This window comes from Anas acuta, chromosome 3 (assembly GCF_963932015.1).
Source record: "Anas acuta chromosome 3, bAnaAcu1.1, whole genome shotgun sequence".
NCBI lineage: Eukaryota > Metazoa > Chordata > Aves > Anseriformes > Anatidae > Anas > Anas acuta.
The window spans coordinates 84,717,957-84,745,784 of NC_088981.1; the positions used below are offsets into that span (position 1 = coordinate 84,717,957).

General features: G+C 38.8%; 1 protein-coding gene across 2 annotated transcripts in view; it reads right to left on the bottom strand.

Moving 5' to 3' along the window:
* Positions 1–27,828, bottom strand: part of MEI4 (meiotic double-stranded break formation protein 4) — an 84,828-nt gene that overhangs the window by 24,387 nt on the left and 32,613 nt on the right. Inside the window, exons 4-5 of one of the 2 annotated variants that reach the window (XM_068678131.1) lie at positions 17,187–17,318; positions 2,892–3,807 (exon numbers count right to left, since the gene is read on the bottom strand). In XM_068678131.1, coding sequence (XP_068534232.1) covers positions 3,637–3,807; positions 17,187–17,318 — 303 coding nt within the window. In that variant the 3' untranslated portion in view covers positions 2,892–3,636. Of the gene's footprint in view, positions 1–2,891; positions 3,808–17,186; positions 17,319–27,828 lie in introns of those variants that run through there. The other variant, XM_068678130.1, reaches the window with a different exon arrangement.

Genomic DNA, 27,828 nt, shown 5'->3' on the forward strand with positions numbered 1-27,828 from the left:
CTGTTTAACATCTTTGTTGGTGACATGGAAAGAGGGATTGAGTGGACCCACAGCAACTTTGCAGATGACACCAAACTGTGTGGTGTAGTTGATATACTGGATGGAAGGGACGCCATACAGAGTGACTTGGACAGGCTCAAGAGGTGGGTCCATGCAAACAACATGTTCAACAAGGACAAAGGGCAACCCTCTAGGTTGGGGCTGTCCCAAACACAAACACAAGCTGGGTGACAAGACGATAGAAGCAGCCCTGCAGAGGACTTGGGGGTAGTGGTAGATGAAAAGTTCAACATAAGCCATCAGTGTGTTCACAGGCCAGAAAGCCAACTGTATCCTGGAATCCATCAAACTGCAGCAAGCAATGCCTTCTTTGCCTCAGTCTTTAGCGGCAATACCGGTTGTTCTCTGGATACCCAGTACCCTGAGCTGGTGGAAGGGGATGGGGAGCAGGATGTGGCCCTCACCATCCACGAAGAACTGGTTGGTGACCTGCTACGGCACTTGGATGTCCACAAGTCGATGGGGCCGGATGGGATCCACCCAAGGGTACTGAGAGAACTGGCAGAGGAGCTGGCCAAGCCCCTATCCATCATTTATCAGCAGTCCTGGCTATCGGGGGAGGTCCCAGCTGACTGGCGGCTAGCGAATGTGACGCCCATCTACAAGAAGGGCCGGAAGGCTGACCCGGGGAACTACAGGTCTGTCAGTTTGACCTCAGTGCCAGGGAAGCTCATGGAGCAGATCCTCTTGGGAGTCATTACGCGGCACTTGAAGGGCAAGCAGGCGATCAGGCCCAGTCAGCATGGGTTTATGGAAGGCAGATCCTGCTTGACGAACCTGATCTCCTTCTATGACAAAGTGACGCGCTGGGTGGACGAGGGAAAGGCTGTGGATGTGGTCTACCTTGACTTCAGCAAGGCTTTTGACACCGCTTCGTTGGGTTAAAAACTGGCTGGATAGCCGGGCCCAAAGAGTCGTGGTAAATGGAGTCAAGTCCAGTTGGAGGACAGTCACTAGTGGCGTCCCCCAGGGCTCGGTGCTGGGGCCGGTCCTCTTCAACATCTTCATCGATGATCTGGACGAGGGCATTGAGTGCACCCTCAGTAAGTTTGCAGATGACACCAAGTTAGGTGCGTGTGTCGATCTGCTCGAGGGTAGGAAGGCTCTGCAGGAGGATCTGGATAGGCTACACACAATGGGCTGAGGTCAACTGTATGAAGTTCAACAAGGCCAAGTGCCGGGTCCTGCACCTGGGGCGCAACAACCCCAAGCAGAGCTACAGGCTGGGAGATGAGTGGTTGGAGAGCTGCCAGGCTGAGAAGGACCTGGGAGTGATGGTTGATAGTCGGCTGAATATGAGCCAGCAGTGTGCTCAGGTGGCCAAGAAGGCCAACGGCATCCTGGCTTGTATCAGAAACACTGTGACCAGCAGGGCTAGGGAGGTGATCGTCCCCCTGTACTCGGCTCTGGTGAGGCCGCACCTCGAGTACTGTGTTCAGTTTTGGGCCCCTCGCTACAAGAAGGACATCGAGGTGCTTGAGCGGGTCCAAAGAAGGGCGACGAAGCTGGTGAGGGGTCTGGAGAACAAGTCCTACGAGGAACGGCTGAGGGAGCTGGGCTTGTTCAGCCTGGAGAAGAGGAGGCTCAGGGGCGACCTTATCGCTCTCTACAGATACCTTAAAGGAGGCTGTAGAGAGGTGGGGGTTGGCCTGTTCTCCCACGTGCCTGGTGACAGGACGAAGGGGAATGGGCTAAAGTTACGCCAGGGGAGTTTTAGGTTAGATGTTAGGAAGAGCTTCTTTACTGAAAGGGTTATGAGGCATTGGAACAGGCTGCCCAGGGAGGTGGTGGAGTCACCATCCCTGGAAGTCTTCAAAAGACGTTTAGATGTAGAGCTTAGGGATATGGTTTAGTGGGGACTGTTAGTGTTAGGTTAGAGGTTGGACTTGATGATCTTGAGGTCTCTTCCAACCTAGAAATTCTGTGATTCTGTGATTCTGTGAAGCAGGTCAAGGGACCACTCTTGTGGTCCTCACCTGGAGTACTGCATTCAGCTCTGGGGCTGGCAGCACAATGAGGACATGGCCCTGTTAAAGCAGGTTCAGAGGAGGGCCACAAAAATGATCAGAGGGCTAGAGCACACTACCTGTAAAGAAAGGTTGAGAGTTTGGGTTATTTAGCCTAGAACTTGGCTAAATATCATTTTGAGATGAGGTTTTACATAATGGCAGGATTAGACAACCTTGAGCTGAACACCTTCCCTTCCCGCACCACTTAGTCATTCTCCTCTGGCATGGAGGTATTAACAGATGTGCTCAATTGTGCTGCACCACGTGAGGTTAACGCTTCAAGGCCAGAGCTCAGGACAACGTGCCTGGAAAGGAGATGGCAGCTGTGAGTGTGAAGGACTTCTGAAAAGGAAATTGGCTGCACAGACTTGCACTGGTATAAAGCAGGGTCCTGCATCGACTTTGGAGCGTTGGCTGGCTGTGAAGGAAGTGGTTGCATGTGTGCTCTGGTACCAGAACAGGCATCGCTGACATCATTGACAGCAGTGATGACTAGTTGCTGATCTTTTCTAGGTACAGATGAATAACAAAATGCAAGAGTTTACGTCTGAGTCACTTTTTACAGTCACATTATGTAGTGCCTGCACCCTTTAAAGGTATTTCCCTCTCATACAGCTATGGCTAGGTTAGAGGCTTGATCAAAGAAACAAACAAGCATCAATTAACATGTGGATAGGACTTCAGGATATGTGATGAAAAAGATAGTTTAAAACATAACAGATCTTTAGTGATGGAAAGTGACAGGCAAGCAGAGGCCAGCTGTACTAATGTACCCCCCTCCCGCTTCCCACCTACAGTAAATCCACAGTCATTCCCCCAGTCCATCCCTGGCTAAACATTGTCCTCTTCAGGCTGTGCCTTGATGGTCTGCCCCTTTTCTTTGTGGGTGATTGTTCTTGGGCTGGACATCAGCCTCACACCTCACCATGGTGGTCTGTACCGGCTTGGCTGGTGGTTGTCTGTTTGTGGCTTGGATGTTGTTCTCAGGCTGTTGTTCTCTGATGCTTTGCGCTAAGGCTGGTGGTGGCTATCTGGCTCTAACTGCCAGCATTTTGTTGATGTCGATCCACGCCCTAATGGTCCGCAAAAACTTTGTCAGTGGGTCTAGATCCATTTCCGTGTCATCTACCTTTTGACACTTAGAGGGAGGTTGGCCATCGAGGTCATCCATTTCTTTCGTGAATTTCCTCTTTCTCCCCATGCGCACCGTTTCATCCAGCCTCAATCGCTTAGAGGGGGGTTGGCCATCGAGGTCATCCATTTCTTTTGTGAATTTCCTCTTTCTCCCCATCTGCACCGTTTCATCCAGCCTCAATCGCTTAGAGGGGGGTTGGCCACTGAGTTCATCCAGTTCTTGAGACTTTCTCTTCCTTCCCAGACGGAACATTACAGCCATCCTTTGGCTTTCGCAATGCATCGCTCAAAGGCTGGCAGTTCCTGTCTGCTTTCTCAGCACCCTGGCTTCAAGTCGCCTTGAACTGCCTGGGCAAGAATGTTGGCAAGATGTTGCCAGGCACGGGGCAGCCCTTTTTATAGGGTGGGGCCAGAGGTCACCACTGAGGTGACATCACAGTAGGTGGCAGCTGGCATCACGGGAGGCCCCTTTGTGGCAAAGGAGGCAGATACTGAGTACACCCAGCATCATTTGGCTCATCCTTACCACAGATCTAAGAAGCGGTCTTCTCCATTTCATCTCCAATTGATCTGTCTTACATGGCTCAACAAACGGTCTACCTTGCTGTGGGAGATGGTGCTGATTAGGAGAAACTTCTTAGAAAAAGTGGTTAGGCATTGGAAGGGGTTGCCCAGGGAGGTGGTGGAGTCACCGTCCCCGGGGGTGTTTAAGGAAAGGTTGGACGTGGTGCTTGGGGACATGGTTTAGTAGGTGACATTGGTGGTAGGGTGATGGTTGGATCTGATGATCTTGGAGGTTTTTTCCAACCTGAATGATTCAGATTCTAAAGAGCTCAGGGATCTCTGCTCATACATACACACTCTCTAGATGTGGAGCCAGAGAAATAGTCTACTGAATGTCTTATTCCTGAGAGAGTTGGGGTTGATGGGCTGAGGGGGTTGGAGTTAGTCAGCCTGGAGAAGTCTCTGGGGAAACCTTACAGCAGCCTCCCAGTACCTAAAGGGGGCCTACAGGAAAGCTGGGGAGGGACTCTTTGTCAGAGGGTGTAGTGACAGGACATGGGGTAAAGGTTTTAAGCTAAGAGTAGGTTTAGATTAGATATTAGGAGGAAATTCTTCACAATGAGGGTGGTGAGGCACTGGAGTAGGTTGCCCAGAGAAGCTGTGGATACCTCATCCCTGGAGGTGTTCAAAGCCAGGTTGGATGGGGCTTTGGGTAACTGGGTTGAGTGGGAGGTGTCCCTGCCCATGACAGGTGGCTTGGAATTAGATGATCTTTAAGGTCCCTTCCAACCCAAACCATTCTGTGATCCTATGATTCTAATTTTTTAATAATAAGGCAGAAAGAAAGTTCTGTAACATGAACAGACGTAGCTTTGTCAAGCTTGTAATTTCAGCTGCAAGCTTGCAAATTGTTCTACAGCATGATGTAAACCAAAGCAAGACCCTTCCTACAATCAAATTCTAAATTATAACAGTATATTTATTTTAACTAAACTAATAACATTAGTTTCTCAATTCCCTTGTTTAAAACAGAAAAACAAAGAAACAAACAACAGAATTAAAAAATAAAACAACATCAAGGCATGGAACATACTTGAATATATTTTGTTCTAGCTGTTACCTAAGGTTTCTCTGAAAAATGTTTTGGCCGTGGAAGAATAGGGGTTAACTTAGTGGATAAAGTGTCCTCCAGTACAGATCCCACGCTGTTTTTACCTTCTCTAAGGTTTTCTGAAGGGAATTTGATGAAAAGGAGGAGTTTCAGAGCATGTCTCACTAGTCACCTTAAATTACCACAAATTCAGTAGGCTTCATTATGAATTATTACCTACATATAATTGGTTGCTGACTTTGAGAGTGTTACTGAAGCATCTATAAACTTTCCTGAAGATTACTTCTTGACAGCTGGAAAAGTGACTTTTCTTTATATGACTGAACACTTTCCCTTGGAGCTCAACTGATTTGCAACTATAATCTCACCTACTGCTGGAAAACTTAAGAAAAGCAAGAAGTGGGATCACCACCCTAGGTGTCAGGAGAGCAGATTTCAGCTCCTTCAGGAATGTATTTAGGAAAAATTCAATGTGATATGACTCAGGAGAAAAAAAAAGAGACCTGGCAGAGTTAGCTGATTTTCAAGGATCAAGCTCAAAAATGGTCTACCCGTCAAAGTGAAATGGCATGGGGCCTAAATGAACAAATTGCTCCTGACAATATTCAAACATAAAAAGGAAGCATACATTAGGTGTAAGCAAGTCCAGGTGACTTTGGAGGAATACAAAGACACTGTCCAAATTTGTAGAGACAGAGTTAGGAAAGCAAAAGCCTGTCTGGAGCTGAATCTGAGACGGAACTTGGTTATACTGCCTCACCTCGACTCTCGGGCAGGTGATAGAGCAAATAATCCCAAAAGGAATTTCTGAGCATGATAGGGAAAATGGTGACAGACAGTATGACTTCAGTCTGCATATATTTACAAAGGGGAAAGTCATACTTAATGAACCTGATAGCCTTCTACAATGAGATGGTAAAGGTGATCAAACAATGGAACAGGCTGCCCAAAGAGGCTGTTGCAGCCTCCTTAGTTGGAGAAATTCAAAACTTGATTGGACACAGCCCTGAGCAACCTGCTGTAGCTGAGCCTGCTTTGAGCAGGGAGACTGCACACCTTCACCTTCAGAGGTCCTTTCCATTCTTAGCTATTGTGTAATTCCATGAACATTTGACGAACACACTTTATTTAAGTTAATTATGAGGACTAAACTGCAGTTCACATAATAGAATTGTGTAGGAAGGCCTCAAACTGAGTAACTGAATATGTTAACCTAAACTAAACTCTGTTTATAATTTATTCCTATAGGCAGAACTACTACTCAGATTTTAATCTCTATGTGTAACCTCTCTCTCTCTCATTCATATACAATTCCCTGCAGTATCCTATATTAAATGTAATAGCTGGGCTTAGTAAAAGAGCTTTGAATAAATGATAAGGTTACATGAAAAAGAGTTCTTTAAAACAGCAACTTCAGCTAGAAGTTTGATATTCTGAAAACTCAGAGAAACTAAGAGTAACTTTTAATGAAAGAGCTAATTTTAAGGATGAAATGAAGCCAAAAGTATCTTGTTTCAAGATAAAACACCTAGAGGTTTAATTGTGCTTTGCCAGCTCAATTAAGGGATTGACAGACACGAGCAAATACAAAGTACACAAGCTAAGTCTTCAAACGTTGCACTGTAATCATGTAACGTGGGATGCCAACATTTACAAAAAAAAAAAAGAACAAATATCAACAAACTATTTTTTCTTCTGTTTTTCTTCTATTTTTCCCATTTCCTTGCTCTACAAATTTGACTCAATTTATTTCTGCCTATGTGAATTGTTACTGGAACCAAGTGAAAATAAACCATTCTGAACCAACAGGAAATTAAACTTGAGTAGATTCACGAATATTATTTACTAAATCTAATTTTAATTTTGTTAGTGCTACATGCATTTCAAACGTCTTTCAGCAGGGAAGAAATAATTCTAGAAGACATGCAATAAAGAGTGTGCTGCTGTAAATTATTTTGAGAATGTGTACATGTGTGTATACACTCAGAGCTATGGTTCAGTTGAATAAATATATCTGGTTGCACATATTTCATCCAAGTTCAAGAATGCAACCAAAAAATGTCTTAATCCTAAATCTAATCAAGCCACTTAAATTATTTGTTGCCCGAGCACACCTCTTCCTGCAATACCTCCAACGTTAGTGAAGCATTCTCTGCTGCACAAATCCTGGACATCCAAACCTTGCTGTGTACCTTAACGCCAACCCAGCAACTCACGTCACTGACACTCATATCTAGACACTGCCCACTGCTGCTGCTTTTCTCCATCTCCATAAACCTAGCACAGCATCCCCTTTCTGTATCTCCCAAACTTTTATGAGTCCCAAAGACATTATTAAACTTGTTTCTCATTCTTGCACTCACCCAATCCCAGTCATACATTACACCCGCAGAATTAACTGTGTCTAATTAAAAATGAAACCCCAAATTCCTAAGCCCTTGGCTCAACAATGCAAGTCTAGCTCTGTGATCCCTTTGGTAACCATGTTCAGCTTTATCTCATCGCATCCTATCTCCCTAAATTAAATCCATGCCAGAAATCCTTTGAATCTAACAACCTGAATAGGTTTCAGACTGATGTCAGCAGCAACTCCTACTTCCCTCTCTGGGCATAGCATTAGCACTATTTTGCTGCCCTGCCAGATCAAGCCTTAGTCTAGACCAATTACAAGTCTAGACCAACTGCAGAACCAGATTCAACCTACTGCGTGCTTCTCAGCCACGCAAACCATAATGCCACCCTTAGCTACAAAACCTAGACTAGAACTCTAAATCTGTATCCAACCCTTTCAGCCCATACATAAAACTATCCTAGTAATCATTTGTACATTACCCACTCAAAACCTAGCAGCATGAGTTCTGCTGTTGGAGCCAAACTGGGGACTGCAGCTCCTTCTGGATGTGGCATTCACTGCAGATCATCAGCATGAGCGGACCCAAATCCCCAGCACTGCCACAACTGTAGTCTGTGATAGTTAGCTGAGGACATGTTCAGTATGTTCAAACACCAGCTTTAGCCTGATTAAAACCTGGGCAGCAGAATGACCACAGCTTGGTAGGTCATGACAAGCACTGCCTTTCAAACTTTATCCACTGTGTTGACAATCTTATTGTCCCATCCTAAATCTAAATCTGGTTCTAAGTCTAAACCCACTTTTAAGCCCACTACAGCCACCCCTACCACCTAACAACCTAAACTAAGCCATATGGTTTCTTGAAAATCCAGGGATCAGCTCAACCACACAGATAAACAGATTGCAAAGCAAAAGCGTTGCTTATCAAAGAATATGTGAGGAACAGAAGCAGTTTTTCTATGCTTGATGGAGTACCACAGCAGAAGATATACCACTGTGCCTTATGCCTCATGTTTATAATATCTCACAGCTACACCAATAGTTTTTTAAAAGCACTTTAGTATTTTAGAAAGCACTGAACAAACATCAGCTAATCCTCCTGATATTGTGGTTTAAGTAGTGATGGTTATACATAAACACAATAGGTCAACAGGCACAGTTTCAAAGGTATTTTTAGAAAAAAAAATGAAATAAAATAAATCTGCAAGTTCCCAATGGATCAGGCCAATGTTCTAAGTCATTATGGTCCTGACTGTCCCAGATGCTTAGAGAGACATAAGTAGGCATGAAAATAATAAATCCAAAGATATTAATGTGTCCTGCAAAATGAAAAGATCATCTTGAAAAATAGCTGAAGTAATGATTTCATTAGTAAGTCACTATCCTTCCATAGGTTCCACTTACAGTTTACTATATTTAACTAGGTTATTATTTAAAGACAGCTTAACCATCGACTGTAATTACTTTTTTAAACAGATATCCATTATGTCAGTAACTTCCAGTTAGGGCTAGTATGCTTCCCATTTCTATTATATGGGGATACAAAATACTAAAGCAGCAAATAAACTGCAAGCCATTGACACAGGAACTACGCATTTACACTGTTTCCTGGAAAGCATTTAGTGTTAAAAGTACATCATAACGAAGACTTTAAACAAGTCTCTAAAATAATTGGAAAATTGTAAGGAAAAGTTACCTTGCCTATAAATTGAACTTTTAAGAGCACATATGGTGTATATGCTAATTCACATAGATAACTGCAATATCCAAAAGCATTAAGGAAGCTGTGCTTAATTCTCTGTAACATCATTCTGTTCTGCAGATCGTTGCCATTAAGCAGAAATGCCCCGTGAAGAAAGCAGGTTAACAGGAGCATACCTATTTAGAGACACAGATTAAGTAATAATCAAGTGGTCTTCCAGACTAGTGGGTGTACCATGTGTGCCACGAGGATCAGATGAATTAAAGACCAAAAGGAATTCAGAGGTAAATTTTGATTTTTAAGCATGTTATTTTTACTTTCTGAACAGACTTTTTATAAATCCTCAATTTTGTAAATTATTTTAAACACAAAGGTTTCTAGGAATATTACCTTTTTACTTGTTAAGGTATATTCTGATGTCTGAAATTAGGCATTTGTCCTTTTCCAGTACTTACATTTCCATGAATGAGATGCATCACCAATATTAAGACTGGTAATTCTTTGGTCAACAGCTATACAGAGATCTCTTCGTGTAATAGATACTGCTTCTATTCCCAAGCACACCTAACATTTTCTGATTATATCACCCTCAGTTTTGCAAACCACCTAAGAACAGTCAGAGCCCAACTATCTTTTAGCTCTGTAAGAACACTTCTCTACCCCTTTCTCCTTAGTGCTACCATTTTATGATGGTACGAGAGGGAAGAGAGAAACTGCATGAACCATTTTTCATTTTCCAGCTCTGACATGCCACAGTATCTTGTATGCATCTTAAAATCTAATCTTTAATAGGGAATGACATATGCAGCAGAAGTAGGCGTACACTTCAAAGATATATGGCCCTCTTCTGACATGTATTGAGTCTTGACTGATCCTTTCACTGATTTCTTTTAGGGGAGAGATTTATTATTTCACAAGTATGTGCCTCCAAACTAGGTACATATCTATGAGACAAAATGCAGACAAAATATAGATTATTCTACAAAACCATTAATTCATTTGTTACCAGTGGCATCAGCAGTCACATGGAATAAAAAAGTAATCCTATATTTACCTACAGCACTATTTTGCAGCACCTTTCACCAACAACAATCTGAAGTATGTTACAATTTGTGCTTACAAGATTAAGGAAAGAAATGCCATCTTAAAAAGGATGAACGGATGTCCAGATGCAAGTTTAATTATTTTCATGAGCTCTACATACCATAAATCTCTTTCCTTTTACCTGTGCATCTGAAAGTCAACAGCAGAAACTGCAAAAGAAGCCAAACAGGCTGAAAAGTCATTTTAAGATTTTTTTCTAGCTGCATAATGTTCTCAGCTATTTTTTTCTAATTAACGATTAAAGCCAATTTAAGCCAGCAATTTATTTTTTTCTAATTTAAAAAATTAATATTTGGGAAAAGTAGCAAGGAATTTTTATATCCTGTGTTAAAGCTCTACTACAACAAATATAAATGCATGGCTGAAGAGATAAGACATTGCAGAATTCAGAAGACAAAGCAGAATTCTTGGAAAGAATTGCTTATTTGAAGAATTCTCCACATCACATCAGACAAACTTGCATTTGGAATAAAGCACTGTTGAGTACCATACCCACCCACAACATCCAGTGGGTATAGGACGGCTCCACGGAGAAAGGCTTATGAAGACAAACCCTGGCATTAATAGTGCAGTTCTTAGAACTTCAAACCTTTCTGTTTGAATCTAACTGAACATTGTTTTAGGCAAATCCTATTTTCCCTGATGGACTGATCACCAGTAGAGCTAGTCCAATAGTCGCAAAGTCCCTTCTACGCAGACCTACCACAAAAAATGGCTGTACAGCTACAGGAGCGTTTCCATATGCTTCCATGCAATGCCATGTAGTCTGGCATTTCAGTGATATGACTGTTTGTTGTGCAGAGCTGAACTGCAACAAAAAAAAATCTATGAAAATGCTCATCATTCTACTACATCCTTTCTACTCCTTGTTCTTTTCCTTCCAAAAAAAAAAAGCCTGTGTAGACTGTGAGATTAAAAGAGCTTCCTATTTAGAGGCACATGCATTGACAGATCATGGCTGAACAGAAGTTACAGGAAGCTCCAATATATGTATCCTTCACCCCAATTCTTCATTAATCTCTTCCAATGTGGTCTGCACTTAAGAACTTCCAGGATTTGGGAACTGAGTTCACTTGTTAATAATCTTAACTAAAATGTATCATTTTATTATTCTCAAAGTCAGATACCTGATGTGGTTATTTATGTAAGTTCATCAGTGTCCAGACAGAAGTACACTTTGCACGGTTACCTGTTACCACTGTTTTGAAGGATGAGCCCTTCCCTGGCATAACAGTTCTGGCACAGATGATCCAGAAAGAGATATTCAGAGAGATCTGATGGGATTCTCCTCACTTAGCTTTAGATGTCTACAACATACATGTCTACCTCTGAGCTGTTCCACTTAAGTTTCCTTCCTCATGGCCAGAAGGAAGAGGTCTATAGAGAAAAATATTATGATGATGTACATTCAAAATACATGCTCCCAAAGAAACGCCTCTTTCCCTATCTTGGCTATAATAAATGAAGCAACTCCAATGGAAACATCTCAGAAACCTGAAGTGAAACAAATCCCATCATGTATATCTCTAACTCGTTGAGTCAAAGCTATGCTGTCTCAATAAACCATATTCTCAAGAATTTATGTAATATTCAGCAATGCCTTATGCATCTATTTGTCTTAATAGTGGCAATTTTTTAGTTAACTTTAGTACTTAATTGACTTCTGTGAGAATGACAGCAGTCTTTACTGGACACATTTAAAGAATATAGAATGAATCCTACCCTGTATTCTGTGTCCAAGTCTAACCATACTATTACTTTCAGGGTAAAAGTTAGTGCCTACATTTGGATGTGGATTTAAATTTAATGTTTATATACAGTATTAAGAATTACAAGTATCTTAATATTTCAGTTTAGATGTCCTATTCAGTGTAAATTTTTTGTGACAAACATTTTAAGGTTTTAAAAAAAGAGTAATAGTGTACAGGAAGGAATGCGATATGTATCACTATGTACCAGCAATAGCAAGGGCTTTACAAAAACACAGTATGTCTCCCCTTTTTCTACATTTGAAGCTATTTTCTTTTGGTTTTGTTTTTTAATATTTATTATTATTTTTTGAAGTTCTTGGAATTAACACCTAGGGGGTTAGAAATGACTACTGAACTAATATGTGTTTACCATTTACGGTTCTCTGCCTTTGAAACAGTTATAAACATTTGAAACAGTTATCATATCTTACGATCTGCTATCATGGTGAGAAGCTCAACATTTGAAAAATAATCCATCTTCCATAGTATCATTCTGAAATCTCAGTATCTTAAAATTGTATCTGCTCTGCCAAAGGAATCCTATTGGATATCAAAAGATTTCTATTTCATGGATTCCTATTTCACAGGAGGATAAGGTTCAGTTGCTGCATTTTGATAAAACCACATTTATGAAGCAGGGAAGGTACCTATTACAGATAAAAATGAAAAGTACATATGCAACATCAATTGAAATTAAAGGAGTCAACTGAGTTTATATTGATATACTATGGCTGAGAAGTGAACATCCTGGAGTCAGCAAAGTTCTGAAGTACGAGTTTTACTTTAAGTACATGATGAAGTACTTACACGCATTAAAGCAAACTAAGAACATGCTTGAGGGTTTACTACCATAAGTCATCTTAAATGGATGAAAAAACAGGATAATTACCTGGCTTAACATGTTCCCTAGTAACTTTTATTTTCTGTATTAACATATGGGAATATTGGTCAAAAATACTAAACAAAAGTTTATTATTCATGTATTTCAGTTTTTTTTTTTTTTTTTTTGTATTGCAAGATTAACAGATTTAGCCAATTAGGGAACAATATAAAAACACAAAGCACATTTCCTATGCCTTTCTGTCTTTATTCATTCAGTTGACTACTACAGTCAACCTATTTTTAAATTTTTAAAGCTAGGGTTATAGGTAGCTCTTTAAAATTGTGGGTCATAGACAGATAGACGTGTTCCAAGGGGATGCAGATACAGACTTCTTAATCAGTCAGAATTTTAAAGTCAAAAACTTTCAATATTTATCAAAGAATATATCCACAAACCTACGTAAGCTGAGCTGCACACACTTCCTACTGCAGAAATGATTTAATGCAAAGCTATGAAGCTACATATTCTGGAATGTCAGCATTTTACAAATTAATTGTAACTCTGCTCAAGTTCTAGTGATAAAATTAAAATAATAATTAAAAAAACACTATCTAGAGGATTCTTTTAGTAAAGTTAAAAAGAATTTTGTTTTCAAACCAAGTCAATATTATAAAACACTTTCAACTTTCAGAAAATCATTATAATTGTACAAAATCAAAGACAGAAATTTGCTTGGATGAAAAAGCCTTTTTTAAAAAATAAAACTCACAAACTGTTTAGGAGTTAATTGCAGGCTAACATATACACATCCCCGAACAATTTCTTTACTCGTCCCATCTACCAAAAGAGAGAAAAAAAAGTATTTGCACACCTTTGATCATAACTAACACTGTAGGTTCTTAATTTGACTATCTGAAAAGGAAGACATGAAACACCTCTGTTACTAACAGTAGTTTCATTTAAGTAACAGAACAGGATTAGGATACTTGTCAGCTAATGTAACTGGATTATATAAAAATATTGCTCTTCTGTAAATTCTAATTTAAAAACTTAGATTTGTTAAAGCTGTCATTTGCAATATTTCTAACTGGTATTGTTAGTTTTGATTATAAAACAAGAAAAAAAAAGCTTGAATTACTTTCAGAATCACTTTTACCAAAGGTAGTGCTCCTCGAAGTCACTATTTCCAGCAATAATTGTCACATACAGAATGTGTAAGGGTTTGTAAATGAACATAAAACATCTAGTAGAACTAAATAAAAGAACTTAAAACAAACAAACAATAAACTTCTCAGCAAACCAAAACTTCAGTTACTTTCTCTATATGAACTGCAGCTTTTCAAGATTTTATACTCTTATAAGGGGCCACCTACAGATATACATGCATAAAGCTCCTGTAGCTACACCTTCAGCCACCTTGAACCTTCCACAGTCCCCAGAAAAGTGTGCTGGGGCTGAACATTTCCAGACTGCTACTGTAAAACATTGGAGACTACCTAAGTGTCCTAAGTTCACTTACCTTCCTGATGCATACTTAAAACAATGTGTTTTAAAAGGAGACAAAAGAAAGCACCATAAATTTGGTAAGATTATATGAAAGTCCTGTTCCAGGCCAGGGTTTTTGTTCGGTTGATAACGATGACCAACCTTCCAAGAAACACTGACAGTGCTGGATGAGGAAAATATAAATAAATAAATGCATTTATCAGAAGGCAATATGCCTTCACTACCCTCACGCGACCCTGCGGGAAAAGGGACAGGGAAAAGGTGTATCATGTGTCAGCAGCAGAAGGCAGTCTGTGGGAGGAAGTAGAAGCAGAGCAGGAAAGTCTCCTTGCGTGAATATGTTTCTAAACTCTTGAATGTAAGAGAACTAAATTATTTCTTGGGGTGAAGAGAAAATGCTGTTTAAAAACAGGGTGAAAGGGAACCTCATCAAGTGTTTTGTCAGAAAATCTTCCACCCTTCCTTTTGCACTATAGTAATAATACATCTCATTTTAAAAGTGGGAGGCATTTTGTGAAGGTTCTTCCCAGTACCAAATCTGAAATTCAGTACCACTTCTTGATAACAGAAGAGATTTGCAGCAAGCCCAAATACAAGTTAAAATGAAAATGAGGCAGATAAAGAGCAATAGTTAGAAAAGCCTTAATCTGAAAAAGGACTTGGTCCTGAGGCTAAACAGGTCAACTAACAAATGCATTTTACTGAATTTCAGTCCACATAGATTAAATATGAAGAAACAGAATAAATGTACAAGATCAAAAATATCTTTGTTTTATTTTTTAGATGAAAGGTGTGTATATTCCTGCCCCCCTAGAAATTCTCCTGAGCTCTGAACCTAGGTCAGCTCTCTACACGAAGAATTTTCACATGAAGATTCTCTTGAGGAAGGGTAGGAAAGACAGTAAGGAAGAGTTACATAGGAAAATAACTTATTAAGGAAGAAAAATGACATCTCTTAGACTTTGCACTGTGCTGATTCTACCAAAATTCCTGGCACAGGTTTTAAGCACTTTCACCATTTCTTCCTGCGTAGGTTGGTTAAAGAAAAAAAAAAAAAGGAAAACTGAAAAACTATTGTACATATCAACGAAGGGTATGAAGCCATCCATGAGAAACTGACATTTAAAACATTTATTATGCTAGCTGCTGTATAGGAACTATTTAAGGATTAAATTATGATTTTTAAAATATTTATTTATGAATCCAATCTTCTGCCATCTTCCCATAAATAAACAATTTATACTGCACATAATAAAAGAACTGCCATAGGAAAATCCAAATCACACCTGTGCAGTTAAAGAGAATCTTTTATGATTAAAATCACAGGATACCAATTTAATTTAGTTTTCTGAAATTCAAGTTATATAGTTTTAAAATCTCCATTTTTATGATTAAAATCAAAATATATTATTCCTTGAACAATAAGCAAAGCCAAAGAGGAGTCAGACTTAAATTTTTAGAAATAAATTTTATGTACCAAATACAAAAGCTATATTTAAAACAATTATGGTACGGTAAGGACAAATATTACTAGAGTAACTAATTCAGCAAAGCCCAATGTTTGACGCAAGCTTTTCACGAATGTGGAACACAGAGGATAAGGTTTGCACCAAACAGCTTGGGTTCTATCCTGCTGTTGGTGAAAACTGTACTGAAAGGAGGGATGACTATTTCTATTAAACAGGTGAGATTTAATCATGTTAAAAATGAGAAACTTGTTTAAACTAAAAACAACAAAATCATTTCTAATTACACATTTCCCTGTCTTTATGTTTATTTAAAGCCAGTTTGCTTTTGTCTGCTATGATTAACTCAGGTATGCTACTAGTGACTTAAAATAAAACACAGTTTACTGTCTACTTTTTTCAAAAGTGGTCTTTTTGAAGCCTTTTCAGAATATCGTTCAAACATGTTACGAGTTAAGGTTAGAAATTACAAGTTCCCTCTCCATCAGTCAAAATTTACTCACGTATTATTCCTTACAGGGAAAAAAAACAAAACAAAAAAACACACAAACAACACCTGCTTGAGCAACAGCTATTTTTTTTTTTTTTTTAAACTGGACCAGAGTTGATATATCTAGGTGAATATTTTCTGTATACCTCAGTAACTTTCTTTTCCACATAATCAAAAGCTGAATGCTTTCTTTTTATTGACCCTTCTAGGACACTACATAATCAAGTTATTTGATTATGTACACAAACCATTACACACAAATATATTGAAAATATATGAAAAACAATTGATGTCACACGTCTTCTCCAAGTTTTAAAGGGACATTTAATTAGTCTCTTTCTTTTTCCCTGTTAAGTTTACTGGAAAAAAAAACTGTGTTCATTCCACATACATAAGCTCTGCATACTTCCAAAATAAAAATGTAATAAATTAGTTTTGCCAAATATATTATCTCCTCTCCATTTTGCTTTTCATCTCCTGCTCATTACAACAAACTACATACATTTTTAAGTGCTTGAAAACTTCCGTATCATATAAATTAATATTATAATGCGAAGCATTAAATCTAATTCTGAAGGAAAATACTACTACTCTATCTCATATACAACTGGAGATGGCCATAATTCTTTGTGGGTCCAGCTGGATACCGAATTTGTATGCCTGTGTAGACCACAATTTACAGCTTTTGAGAAATATTTTAACTAACTCCTCATACTAATGCAAGTATTTTCCAGATTACATAGCATGATCTTAAAACCTATACAGTCTATGTATTTATTATACATTCTTCATTCTTATAATTTTACTTTTGTCCAACTTTTATTTGACTTTTTTTTTTTTTTAAATATGCTGTTGAAGTTAGATGCTAGCTTTTGCTGGGTTCTTAAACCTGCACATTCTATAGAATCATCAACTTACCACATTTCATGAAACAAAATGCTGTGCCAGCACTGCTCAGCAATAGCCAAAACGTTGCTGAGAATCTATGCCATTCTAGCTACAACTGCAGAGCACAGCACTATATGGGATGCTCTGTGGAAGTTAACTCCATCCCATCCAGACACAGTAGAACATAATGTTACTTACTACTTATTACATTTTATGAAATAGATGTAGATAAAACACTCCCCAAAACACTCCCTGGATTTTTTCCAAAAGACAAGGCAGCAGTACCTGGTAAGCTTGCAACAGCTGCTCAGCAAACTGTCGTAGTTCTGACAGTAGAAAGGATATTAAAGAATTCCTTAGTATCTTGTTCCTTCCTAGCAAAACCAGTGTGTGTGATACAGCATCCAGTGCCTGAAACTAAACAGAAATATCAGTAAATTTAAGCTTTCAAGATCTGTGTCTTTTTTTTTTTACCCCAAATGATTTCCTTCAACAGTAACAGAATTTATACTTTTTTAAAGAATAAAGTCGAGTTTTTTAATAGTTTATATATATAGTTAATGCAGTTTTAAAGTATATATATAGTCTTACATACATATATGAGAAATGCACATCCCTTGCCCAGAAACCTTGCATTCAGCACTGCATAGCCATATGAACAAGTCTCCAAGGGTGGGAAATCCCTATGAGGCAGCTCTTTGGCATGAGCAGTGCTCGTGCCCATTCTGCTGCCATAGGAAGCAGGCGACCATCCTGCACAGATAGTATTTCTTTTTGTCACAGGTGGGCCAAGGAATGAGGAGTTGGACTTGATGATCTGTATGGGTCCCTTCCAATTCAGGATATTCTATGATTCTATGATAAACAAATTCTTTGAAATTCAAATGCATAAGCAAGCTTAGAGCTATACTGGATTTCCCAGTCAATGGAGTTAGCATTTAATAGCATTTATTCCTGATAACTAATAGAAAGTGCACTGAATTTTCAAGTTCAAACAAGTCAGTTTCTATTTGTTGGTTAATGAGCTGTAGCCAAGGTCACAGCCTGTGGTTCTTTCGAACCGTAAGAGTGATGTGAACTTACACAAGAATTATATTTGCAATTTTTTTGCCCACATTCTTTTCTATCAAAAAATAACGTATATATTATTTTCTTAGTTCCTTGAAATGGAAATGTACAGCCATTGCTTTACTTTATGTAACACACTACTTTACACAGTAAACAAGACGTTATTTCATAAAATACTACTAGAATTTTTTCTATATATAAATGTACCAGAGTTCTTTCAAAGAAAAAATACACATTAAATGACTACTAAACTTCTATACCCTTACAGCATTAATATTCAGTATCTCTTGCACAGTGTCTGTTGAAACAGCTAATGCACCGCAGATGAATGATTTTGACTGACAAAAGGATGCTCTGACCCCAATTTGTATCTCTAACAAAAGCAATGTCTTAGCCACTCAAAAGCAGACTATTGCATTTTATGAACAATCCAGTTTATTCCTCTAGCCATCTCATACACATCTTCACCTAGACCACCCGCTGTTTCCTGCCTATGTTGTTTGGCTGACAGGTGCATACTTGCATTTTGAACGAACCCACCATTTAACAAATTTGCATAGGACAAATCTTCCTGGAAAGCATTTCCAAACAGACAAGAGGTAGGAAGGTGATCAGGAGTAGTCAGAGTGGATCTACAAAGGAGAATTCAAGCTCAGCCAACCTGATAGTCTTCTGTGATAAAATGACTGTCTGAAGGTCAAACAGTGTACAGGGCTTTCAAGACTCTCTCACTCCCCCACAAAACCACTACTGACAAAATTTTGAAGTATGGGTTAGGTAAGTGGATAGTGAGGGCAACGGAAAACTACCCAAGCTGCCCCACCCTGGGGGTTGTTATCAGAGGCTCAAAGTCCATCTGGAGGCTGCTCACCCAGGGCATAATGCTGGCACTGGTACTGCTCAACATCTTCATGAATGACCTGGATGATGGGACAGAGCACTCCCTCAGCAAATTTGAAGATAACAAAACAGTGGGAGGAGTGGTGAGGCTCCTAGTAACTAACAAGCTGAATGAGCCAGCAATGTGTCCTTGTGACAAAGAAGGCCACCATCCTGGTCCCCAGGAAGGGAAGCATTGCCAGCAGGTCAAGGGAGGTGATTCCTCCCTTCTGCTCACTGCTGGTGAAAGGCTTTTGCAATGCTGGGTCCTATTCTGCTTTGCCTGGCACAGAAGACACGGACATGCTGGGGTGAGGCCAACAAAGGGCCAAGATGGTGATGCTGGGAGTGGAGCATCTGAAACACAAGGAGTAGCTTCAGCTATTCAGCTTTAGAATAAAAGGCTCAGTGGGGTCTCAACAATGTATATAAATATCTGATGTGGAGAAGTAAAGAAGATGCAGTCAGGCTCTTCTCAGTGATACCCAGTGAAATGACAAGAGGCAACAGGCATGAAACACAAGAATTTTCATTTAAATGTGATAAAAAAAAATTGTTTACCATGAGAGTGATCAAACAGCAGTACAGGTTTCCCATAGAGGCTGTGGAGTCCCCATCCCTAAGGATATTCAATGCATGACTGGACACAACCTGCTGCAACCTGCTCAAGCTGAACCTGCTTGAGAAGGGAATTAAATCTCCAGGGGTACCTTTTAGTTGAATTTGTGAATCAATATTTACATTTTTGCCTTGCTTTGATACAATACCTACAAGTGGTAGGTATTTATTTCTATTATTAATAGAAACTAGTACCAGTTTCTATCAAATCTCTGCTACTACCAAAACATAGTTAACAATGCTTCCATGAGCATGAAATCTATTGCATTTCTGAAGTGATAAGATGGCATTTAAGACGCAATGAAGTGCTCTTTTGTTTACTTCATACAGGTTTCCACAGTTCAAAAAAACATAATTTACAGATTAATTTACATATTTTCAGGTCTTAAATGGATTAACTGGCATTTATTAGCTAAGGCTTCTAAGAGTTATAACTTTAATGAAACTTACTTTGCTGGACACTTAGGTGGCTATTTTGTTTGAGTCCTAAACAATACACTTGATTTCTTTAAGCTTATGGAAGCAGAGAAACACCCACAACACTGGCTCAATAACTTCAAGAACACTTATGCTGCAGATCTTTTGACTATATCCCACCAGCTTTGGGAGCTGAGACTATTCATTCCACTATGAAACTTGTTCTGGTTCCCAATTATCCTGTCGTTCAAGATCCCTTCTCCATAGGGCTGCAACCTCAAGGACCTTGTAGTTTACATGTCAGCTTTTCAAGAGTATGCGCTATTTGTACAGGTAGAGATCTCAGAAATACATCTTGGAAGTTATTTAGCTTTCAATTCTACTGGAAGTATACATACCCAAGGAAAACAGTAATATATAATCACTCTGTCTTAATTTCTCCATGACTACAGATCACGTGGATACACCCTGCTTGACAAATGCAGGTTCTTCCTCCTCTCATCTCTTTCCTTCTTTTTCTGTAGAAATGTAATTAATTTTGTAGCTTCACATTTACAGTTGCTGTCAAGATGGTCAAAGTGCTAGTTGATGCAATGCCTATTTACTAGCTTATTACAACTGATGACTTTGATCAGCCTGGCTATCATTCGACCATTATGAGACAATCTCCTATTCATAATCATAATGATTAAACCTTAATGAATCTTTGCCATTAATCACCTCACTGTAGCATGTAATCCCAAAACAAATACAAGAAAACTAGAAAAGACAGACAACTCTTACTATCAGCATCAAATCTGCTTGCTGACACAGATACACTATAAACTCCTGTTATTAAAGAAAATTCAGAAATGGTGTATGTGTAGCTTTGAAAATCTGAGAGATTAAAATGATTCACAGTTGATTACACCAAAGATTCTACAAAGATGAAACATGAATGAAGGTAAGACAAAAATAGGGTTCTGAACAATTAAAATCTTGTGAAAGGATAGCACAACACACACACCTACATGTGCAATGAGGATATATGAATTAAATCAGACCTTCGTATATTGGAAACATATACCCTTCCAAATAAAACAATGATTCTTCTTGATAAAAATAATCCAGATGTTTACAGTTTTGGAAGATCTTCCCTACTATCTACTAAAATTGTATAGCAGAAACAAAGTTTGCAACAACTGGATAGTTATGCCTTCTTGACAGTATATGTGTGCCAAAAGGGCAAGACTGCTTGAAGTCATTACTCAGAGGTTTAAACAATGCTAAAAGAATAGCACATTTCTCATTTTGGTTGCTATTCATTTTTACTCATTTCACTTTATAAATTAAGATGGATACATATTTTAGGACATACCATTGAGTATACTCACTAACTTGCCTTTGGCAAGCAAGAGAACTAGACAAAAATCCAGAACAGTGTTTCTTTCCAAAGTCTGAAAGAGTAAGAGATCCCTGAATTTCTCTTTGTTGAGAAACAGATGTGAGAGATTTCTGTTCAAACTTATGCTGTCTCAAGTCACAGCACTGAACTCAGATTAAAGTATCTGCAATAAGCAAAGAGAATCAATACTCATTCAAATGCTCTAGTTGGCAGCCTATTTGTATTCTAGCATTACTGTCCTTCCCTTCCCCTCGCAATTGTCTTCTGTCCAAAATAATATGCTCCAGAAATGTTTGACTTCAGCATGCAACAAAAATGAACAGAAAATCTTTTGTATGTGTCCCGTACAGAGTGCCACTTTGCTGCTCCTGTGCCACCTCTTTCCTAGCCTCTTGTGCCATTCCACTAAAGAGGAGACAATTGGTCTGGATATTCCTGGGATCCACTACAGTGGACAGATTGCAGAATATAAAGCAGCCTTCCACAATCCTTTCTGTCCTGCAGTTGCAATGCAATGGCTTGAGTACAAGAGGCTAACACACACACAAAAAAAAAAAATCCATGCATACCTTCATATTCTTAAGTAGAAGTAAAATAAGCATCAGTTTTAACTCAAATGTAAATTTACAATTAGATACTTAAGCCTATGGAAATCTACTCCTATGCATTTTAGCATATTAGTTCACTATTGTCTTGGTAAGTATAACTTACCTATTATATTCTGGAACTCTCAAGAGTTCTATCAACAATAAAAGCCATCGCTAAAAGAACAACAAAAAAAATACAAAATGGTGCCAAGTAAAAGAATTAAAAAGATGAAATGTGCTCTGAAGACACTGCTCTACCCTTAGTAACTCGAGATAGCAAGTAACATTCATGAGCATTCAAAGAAAAAAAATATATATTTTTTTTCTGGTAGCAAGGCAGAGGACATTAGTACGTGACAATTCTGCAGATGCCTTTTGAACAGATTACATTAAAAACAGCTTAATTCACTCTATCTTGAGCTAATGTTAAACAATTATTACTAATTTTCTGTGCATACTAATAAAATTTTGCTTACTTCTTATCACAGATAGTTCTACCCTACATTGAGCTCTACTATATAAGGAGCATGAACAAGTCTTCTGTTAGGATGAAACAAATAACGCTTGTATATAATGTATTTAACAACTTTACAAACTAATGAGACTTCATTAGATATCAGTCAGTATTACATGCTTCTCAAACAGGCAAAACTCACTAATTCAGCCATGATTCAGAGCCAGAAATTAGACAGGAATACAATCTGCTTTAGGTGCAATAAAGTAATTTTTCAGTGCTACTCTTCCCAAAGAACACACGCAAAGTAGGTATATAATTATGATTGTTCTTTTTTAGTCTCTCTTCTATGTGGTTTCAAGATTTTTTAGACAGATGGAGAAACAAATATTTATTATTTTTGTAGTAATTAACACTGGCAACTGAAATTTGCCTAAATGATCTTTAAAAAAACACTATTCTTTCTATTTTGTCAAGCATTACCATTTTCTAGTCAGAATTTTGTAGGAATGGATCACAGGAAATCTTCCAATTTAAAGCACGAGCCTCCACTAAGCGAGGGACATAGAGATTTTGTAACGATAGACTTAGGAAACATGAGATATGGGTATCAATGACTGAAAAATCCCACCTGCTAAGTAATTTATTAAAGAGTATGGATTTAATGTTGCATTATGGCGCATCTCTTAGTGTATTTTATGAAAATAAAATGACAAAGAATTAGGGTTGAAATAACCCTCACAGGCTGTATGTATTAAATGCACACAGACTTTATAACATACAAGCAATAAATCTGTAAGCGGAGAAGAAAAACAAGCCTGTCTTTCAGAGTGACACTCATATATTTCTAATTAAGTTCTGGAAACATTCAGACCGATAATAGTTCAAACACTATGCAGTTTCATTAAAAATAAAGCATATCTTCAGCTCTCAAGTCTATCAGCCAAATGTTAGAAAAGGAACAGAAATCTTTTAATCCCTTGAGCTTGCTTAATGGTACAGATGAAATAAAACTTATGCTGTTCAGGGATTCCCAGTTAAAAGAAATCAGAAAATTAAATTGTGAAAAAACATACTAGACACAAGAAAAGAATTGTGCCTGGTACAGTGTTTGGGAGCTTCAGCATTTGCCCCTAGCCCTCATCCCACACCCCACTTTCTGTCCTCTTCCCATGTTCCTGATGATGCGGAACAAGAGACAGCAAAGCCGTGCCCGTGGCTGGGAAGGACGTGTGAACTGTCCATCTGCCTGTCGCCAAAATGAATATATAACGTCAGCGTTCTGCTTGCCTCAAGCATACTAATACAGTTTCGCCTCCAACCAGCCATCAATTTTAAAACCTACTGGAAGGTATTTTTGACCTTCCACTTCTCCTTCCACATAATTTCAAACTGGCTATCATTTTCAAAAGCTATTAGTTTGGAAAAGGCTGAGCAGCAAGACAAACAGCACACTCTTAAAAGCCTTGTTTCTGCAGGAAACCAGGATACAAATCTTTGTATATGAATTATTTGTTTAGATTTCATTTACCCGAACATTAGACTTTCCTTTAATAATGGTTTTCCAAAACATGTGAGTTTTAAAATTACTAATTCTTATACAAACAAAGTAATTCCTTCATGAGTTGCATGATTCAGTACACCCTGTGACTATGAGAATTGAACCTTAGTTTCTTTTTCACCAGTTTAAAATTTCCATGCCAATTAACTGCTCTTTTCCCCTAGCAACTGGTATATTTGGCAACAGGGGACAAAGGCAAATAATTAAACAGGTACCCTCAAACTATGAGGTATTAAAAATAAGTGGTGTTTCTGCCTGTGAATCACGTCATGCTTGCGCTTTGCCCATTTAGTCCACCCAACTTCCACTAAGTCACCAACGTCAATCAAAAATGTTCACTTATATACAGAGAGCATTAATATCCCTTTTCTTATCTTACTGTCACGTTGCTTCATTTGTTAATTTGATGGTTGTTATTTATCTCTCTTCTCCTGCTTATGCTGCAGTATTTATCCTATTTCAAGTCTGAGGAATTTGTTAGATGCTACTCCAATTCTTGGCTCTGTAAACCTCATCTCAGGCCCCTGCTCTGCCCTTACCCCTTCATAATCTTGTTCAGGCTTCTTTCTGCTCTTCTAAACCTTATTTTCTCTACTAGGACTACCAGCTACCTTCCTTGCAGCAGGTTTCTTTCTACTCTGCAGTATTTCAGTACTGTTTTGAAGAGCTTTGGCTGAAAAACATTCTGATGGACAGAGCTGGGACTATTTGCACCACGTCTGACTGCACCACAAATGTTTACAAAATCAAAGAAAATGTGAAAAAGATGCCTTAAAAAAAAAAAAAAAAAAAAAAAAAAAAGAAGAAAACAAAACCAAGGTATTTCAGATTCTGGGAAAGAATGATTGCAGTACAGCACCCACATGCAGTGCAGAGGATGGCGATAGAGAAAGCAACAAACTGCTGTTAGCCCATGAGGTGTCCAGAGAACCAGAACACTTCAGTGGATGATGCCAGAAAAGCCCCAAATGCCTGCAGTGTATAACATGGTACTCACTGAAAGAAACATGCAACCTACTAGCTCCAGTGCAGGTGTGTTGGGTTTGTGGTGTGGGGAGTGAAGACCTCCAAGGAAGAGTGCTACACGAACTCTTCCCACTTTTCTTTGCTGGCCATGAGACTCGTATGCCAGACTGGAAGTATGAAGGTGCAATTTTTTCCACCCATGGATTGAACACATCTTTCTTAGTGTTATTTCTTCAAGGTTGCCTAACAGTCACTCTGATGCACTGATCAGCATGATCCCTCTGGATCCATAAATGCTTCAGTCATCCCAATGCCAGTTCCCTAAGGAATAAGGCAGTGATTAGTGCATCTGCCTGCTCCTGTCCGCAGCCTAAACTACGTCAATCCAGCTGCTGCCGCCACATCAGCAAGGAGAGAGAGAACAGAGAGAGCGCAGCAATTGCTGTGAAGGACAGACTTGCAGCTACCTCCCTATTACTCCCCCTTACTGCTTGTTCACACCACTCTGGCAAAAGCAAATTTTCCAGACTACATACTAGGGTTTTTTCTTTTCCTTCCCTGCAGAGCGGATGGCTGTTACTGCTGAAGTAAGGTAAGGACAGACTCATGCTAGACATGCAGAGCCAGGACTAGCCACCAATATTAGTATGTCCTCTGACTGACTGACATAAGCAAACCTTTCTCCCGCTCCTCTCCCGCTCCTGTCAAGGATAAGCAGTACACAGCATAACTTGCTGCTGCTTCTCATCCAGTTCCAAAAGATTAATGCAGTAAAGAACACCTTTTTCAGTTTCATTACTATTTTCTAGCATGAGCTACATAACAAATCCTTTATTGAACAGAACAGAACAGATAGAAACTACAAAATTACCATCTGCAAACCCAGTTTATTTTACAAAGGATGCTCTTAGGTTGTTCTGCCACAACTCAACTCCGGTAAACTTGCATTGCATTTTATATCTTTTATCTCTAAATCTTTAATTATTCTTTTAACTTTGCTCTACAGCTTTGTATGCTATTGAGATAAACTGCTACCAGATAACTTCCTTTTAACTTTCACTCTCGATTATAGAGCATGCTATATTAGAAATCCTACATTCACAATAACACTGTCTCCAAGTCTTTTATTCTAAACTTATAATTACAATTTTTCCCCCTCCAGTTTAATGGGATAAAGATTTATCTTGTCTTTCCCATTTTGAATGCCTTATATTCTTGAGTTAGATAATGCATATAAAGTAAAACTCACCTCAGTGATCAGATAAAATAAATATGAGATGCTGTTGTGGATGTGTGCTTTTATTCTTGTTGTTTTGTTTGTTTTTTAAGGCAAACAAAACAAAGCACTACAAAACTAAAGTGTGAACTGGATAGCCTTAAAAGAATTGTGGGCTGTAAATCAGAGTTAAATTTAATTCTGCTTCTACTTCAAGATGATATTATAACCAAGCATCTTGCTTACAGCACCTCAGCCCAATCACCTCTACAGAAAATATATCTTCTGTCAGGGCACACAAACACACAAGCCATCAGTTCATCTGAAGACTGAATACAACCAATTGATCTACAAAGAAATCCAGCTAACTACTTAAGACACTTGGGATCCTGCTGGCACCTGAGTTTTCCCCGGTAAATTTACTTTAAGGAACGCTACATTGGCAGAGGTCAATATTTGAATGTCTGCACCTCCTTGGGGTTCAGGAAGCAATCATCTAGATACCTAAATCATCCAAGAGTCTGGGACTAGTAAACACTGTTAACAGGAATAGCATCAGCCCCAATCAAACGACATTCACAAGAGCTCCTGCTCTGAGACTGTTTGCTGCTGCTGCTCTCTATTTTCTTTAAGACCTAGTGCAAATATTCTACTGATTATTAAGAAGTAGCTCTAATGCAAAGTCTCACAGTCCTGCCTGTGAGATTCAAATTAATACTTCTCTTGATTCTCCCTTCTGAACTAGTGCTGGTCAGAAGCCTGCAAGGAGGCAGAAGCAGGCAGAACCGCTATCTGCCTGAGGATGCTGAGCACCTAGCCCATGTTAAGGGATGCAGAATACACTGAGCAACAAGCGTGGGCTCAGCCAGAGCAGAAGAGTTATGGATTCAAATTTTTAATCTCATGACCGCTTAGAAAAAGTCACTGGATAAATTACTTAAGACAGGTATTTTAAAGTTTTTAGGTTTTTAATGCTGAAGAGCGTGCTGGTCATCCTCAAGGAATTTTAGTGATGCAAATCGAAATCTCATTTAAGTGACTATGACTCACAGGCAGTCCCTGGAAATGAAAATGGATTTCAGATGTTTACTTCTTGATCCATCAGTTTCCTTCCTTCTCCTTCCCCACAATAAGCAAGCAACTTGGAATACCACTTAAAAGTGCCAAGTATCCAGCATGCCTTGAAGAGAGATAACAGATAGCTTGTTTAGGGTTGTGGATTGCATGCAGACGTTGAGCACTGAAAAGTTATGCAAGGGTTGTCTTTGCAACCAGCTGTAGCGAACAGGCTCTACAGAGGTTATTTTTCATTTCTATCCTATCACCATAACACAAACACACACCCTCTATCTGGGCACACAAAACTATTTCCTACAGAAGCTTGACAAATTTAAGCAATGAGATCTTCACTAAATTCATTAGTAAACAGGCAAAAGAACAGAGAAACTCTAAGGTCCTTGTTATTAACACTTTAAGCAAAGACTACTATCAAAAACCCAATGTAAATGTACATCAGGAAACCATTGTTACAGGGTTGGAAACCAACAAAACAAAATATATTTTTTCCCTAACAGTAGAAATAAAAATCCAGCTAACTTCATCCTGTAAATCTTCAGTAATTGTCGCTTTAGCTCATGATGTACATCAACTAAGGATGGCTGAGGAGGGAAGGTGGACAGAAGTCTCAGAGGCAGACAAAATTTTATTTACTTCATTTCTGACTAGTTATTCCTATGATCCACTTCACTGAAGCAAATGAGAGTCAGTCAATTTGGTG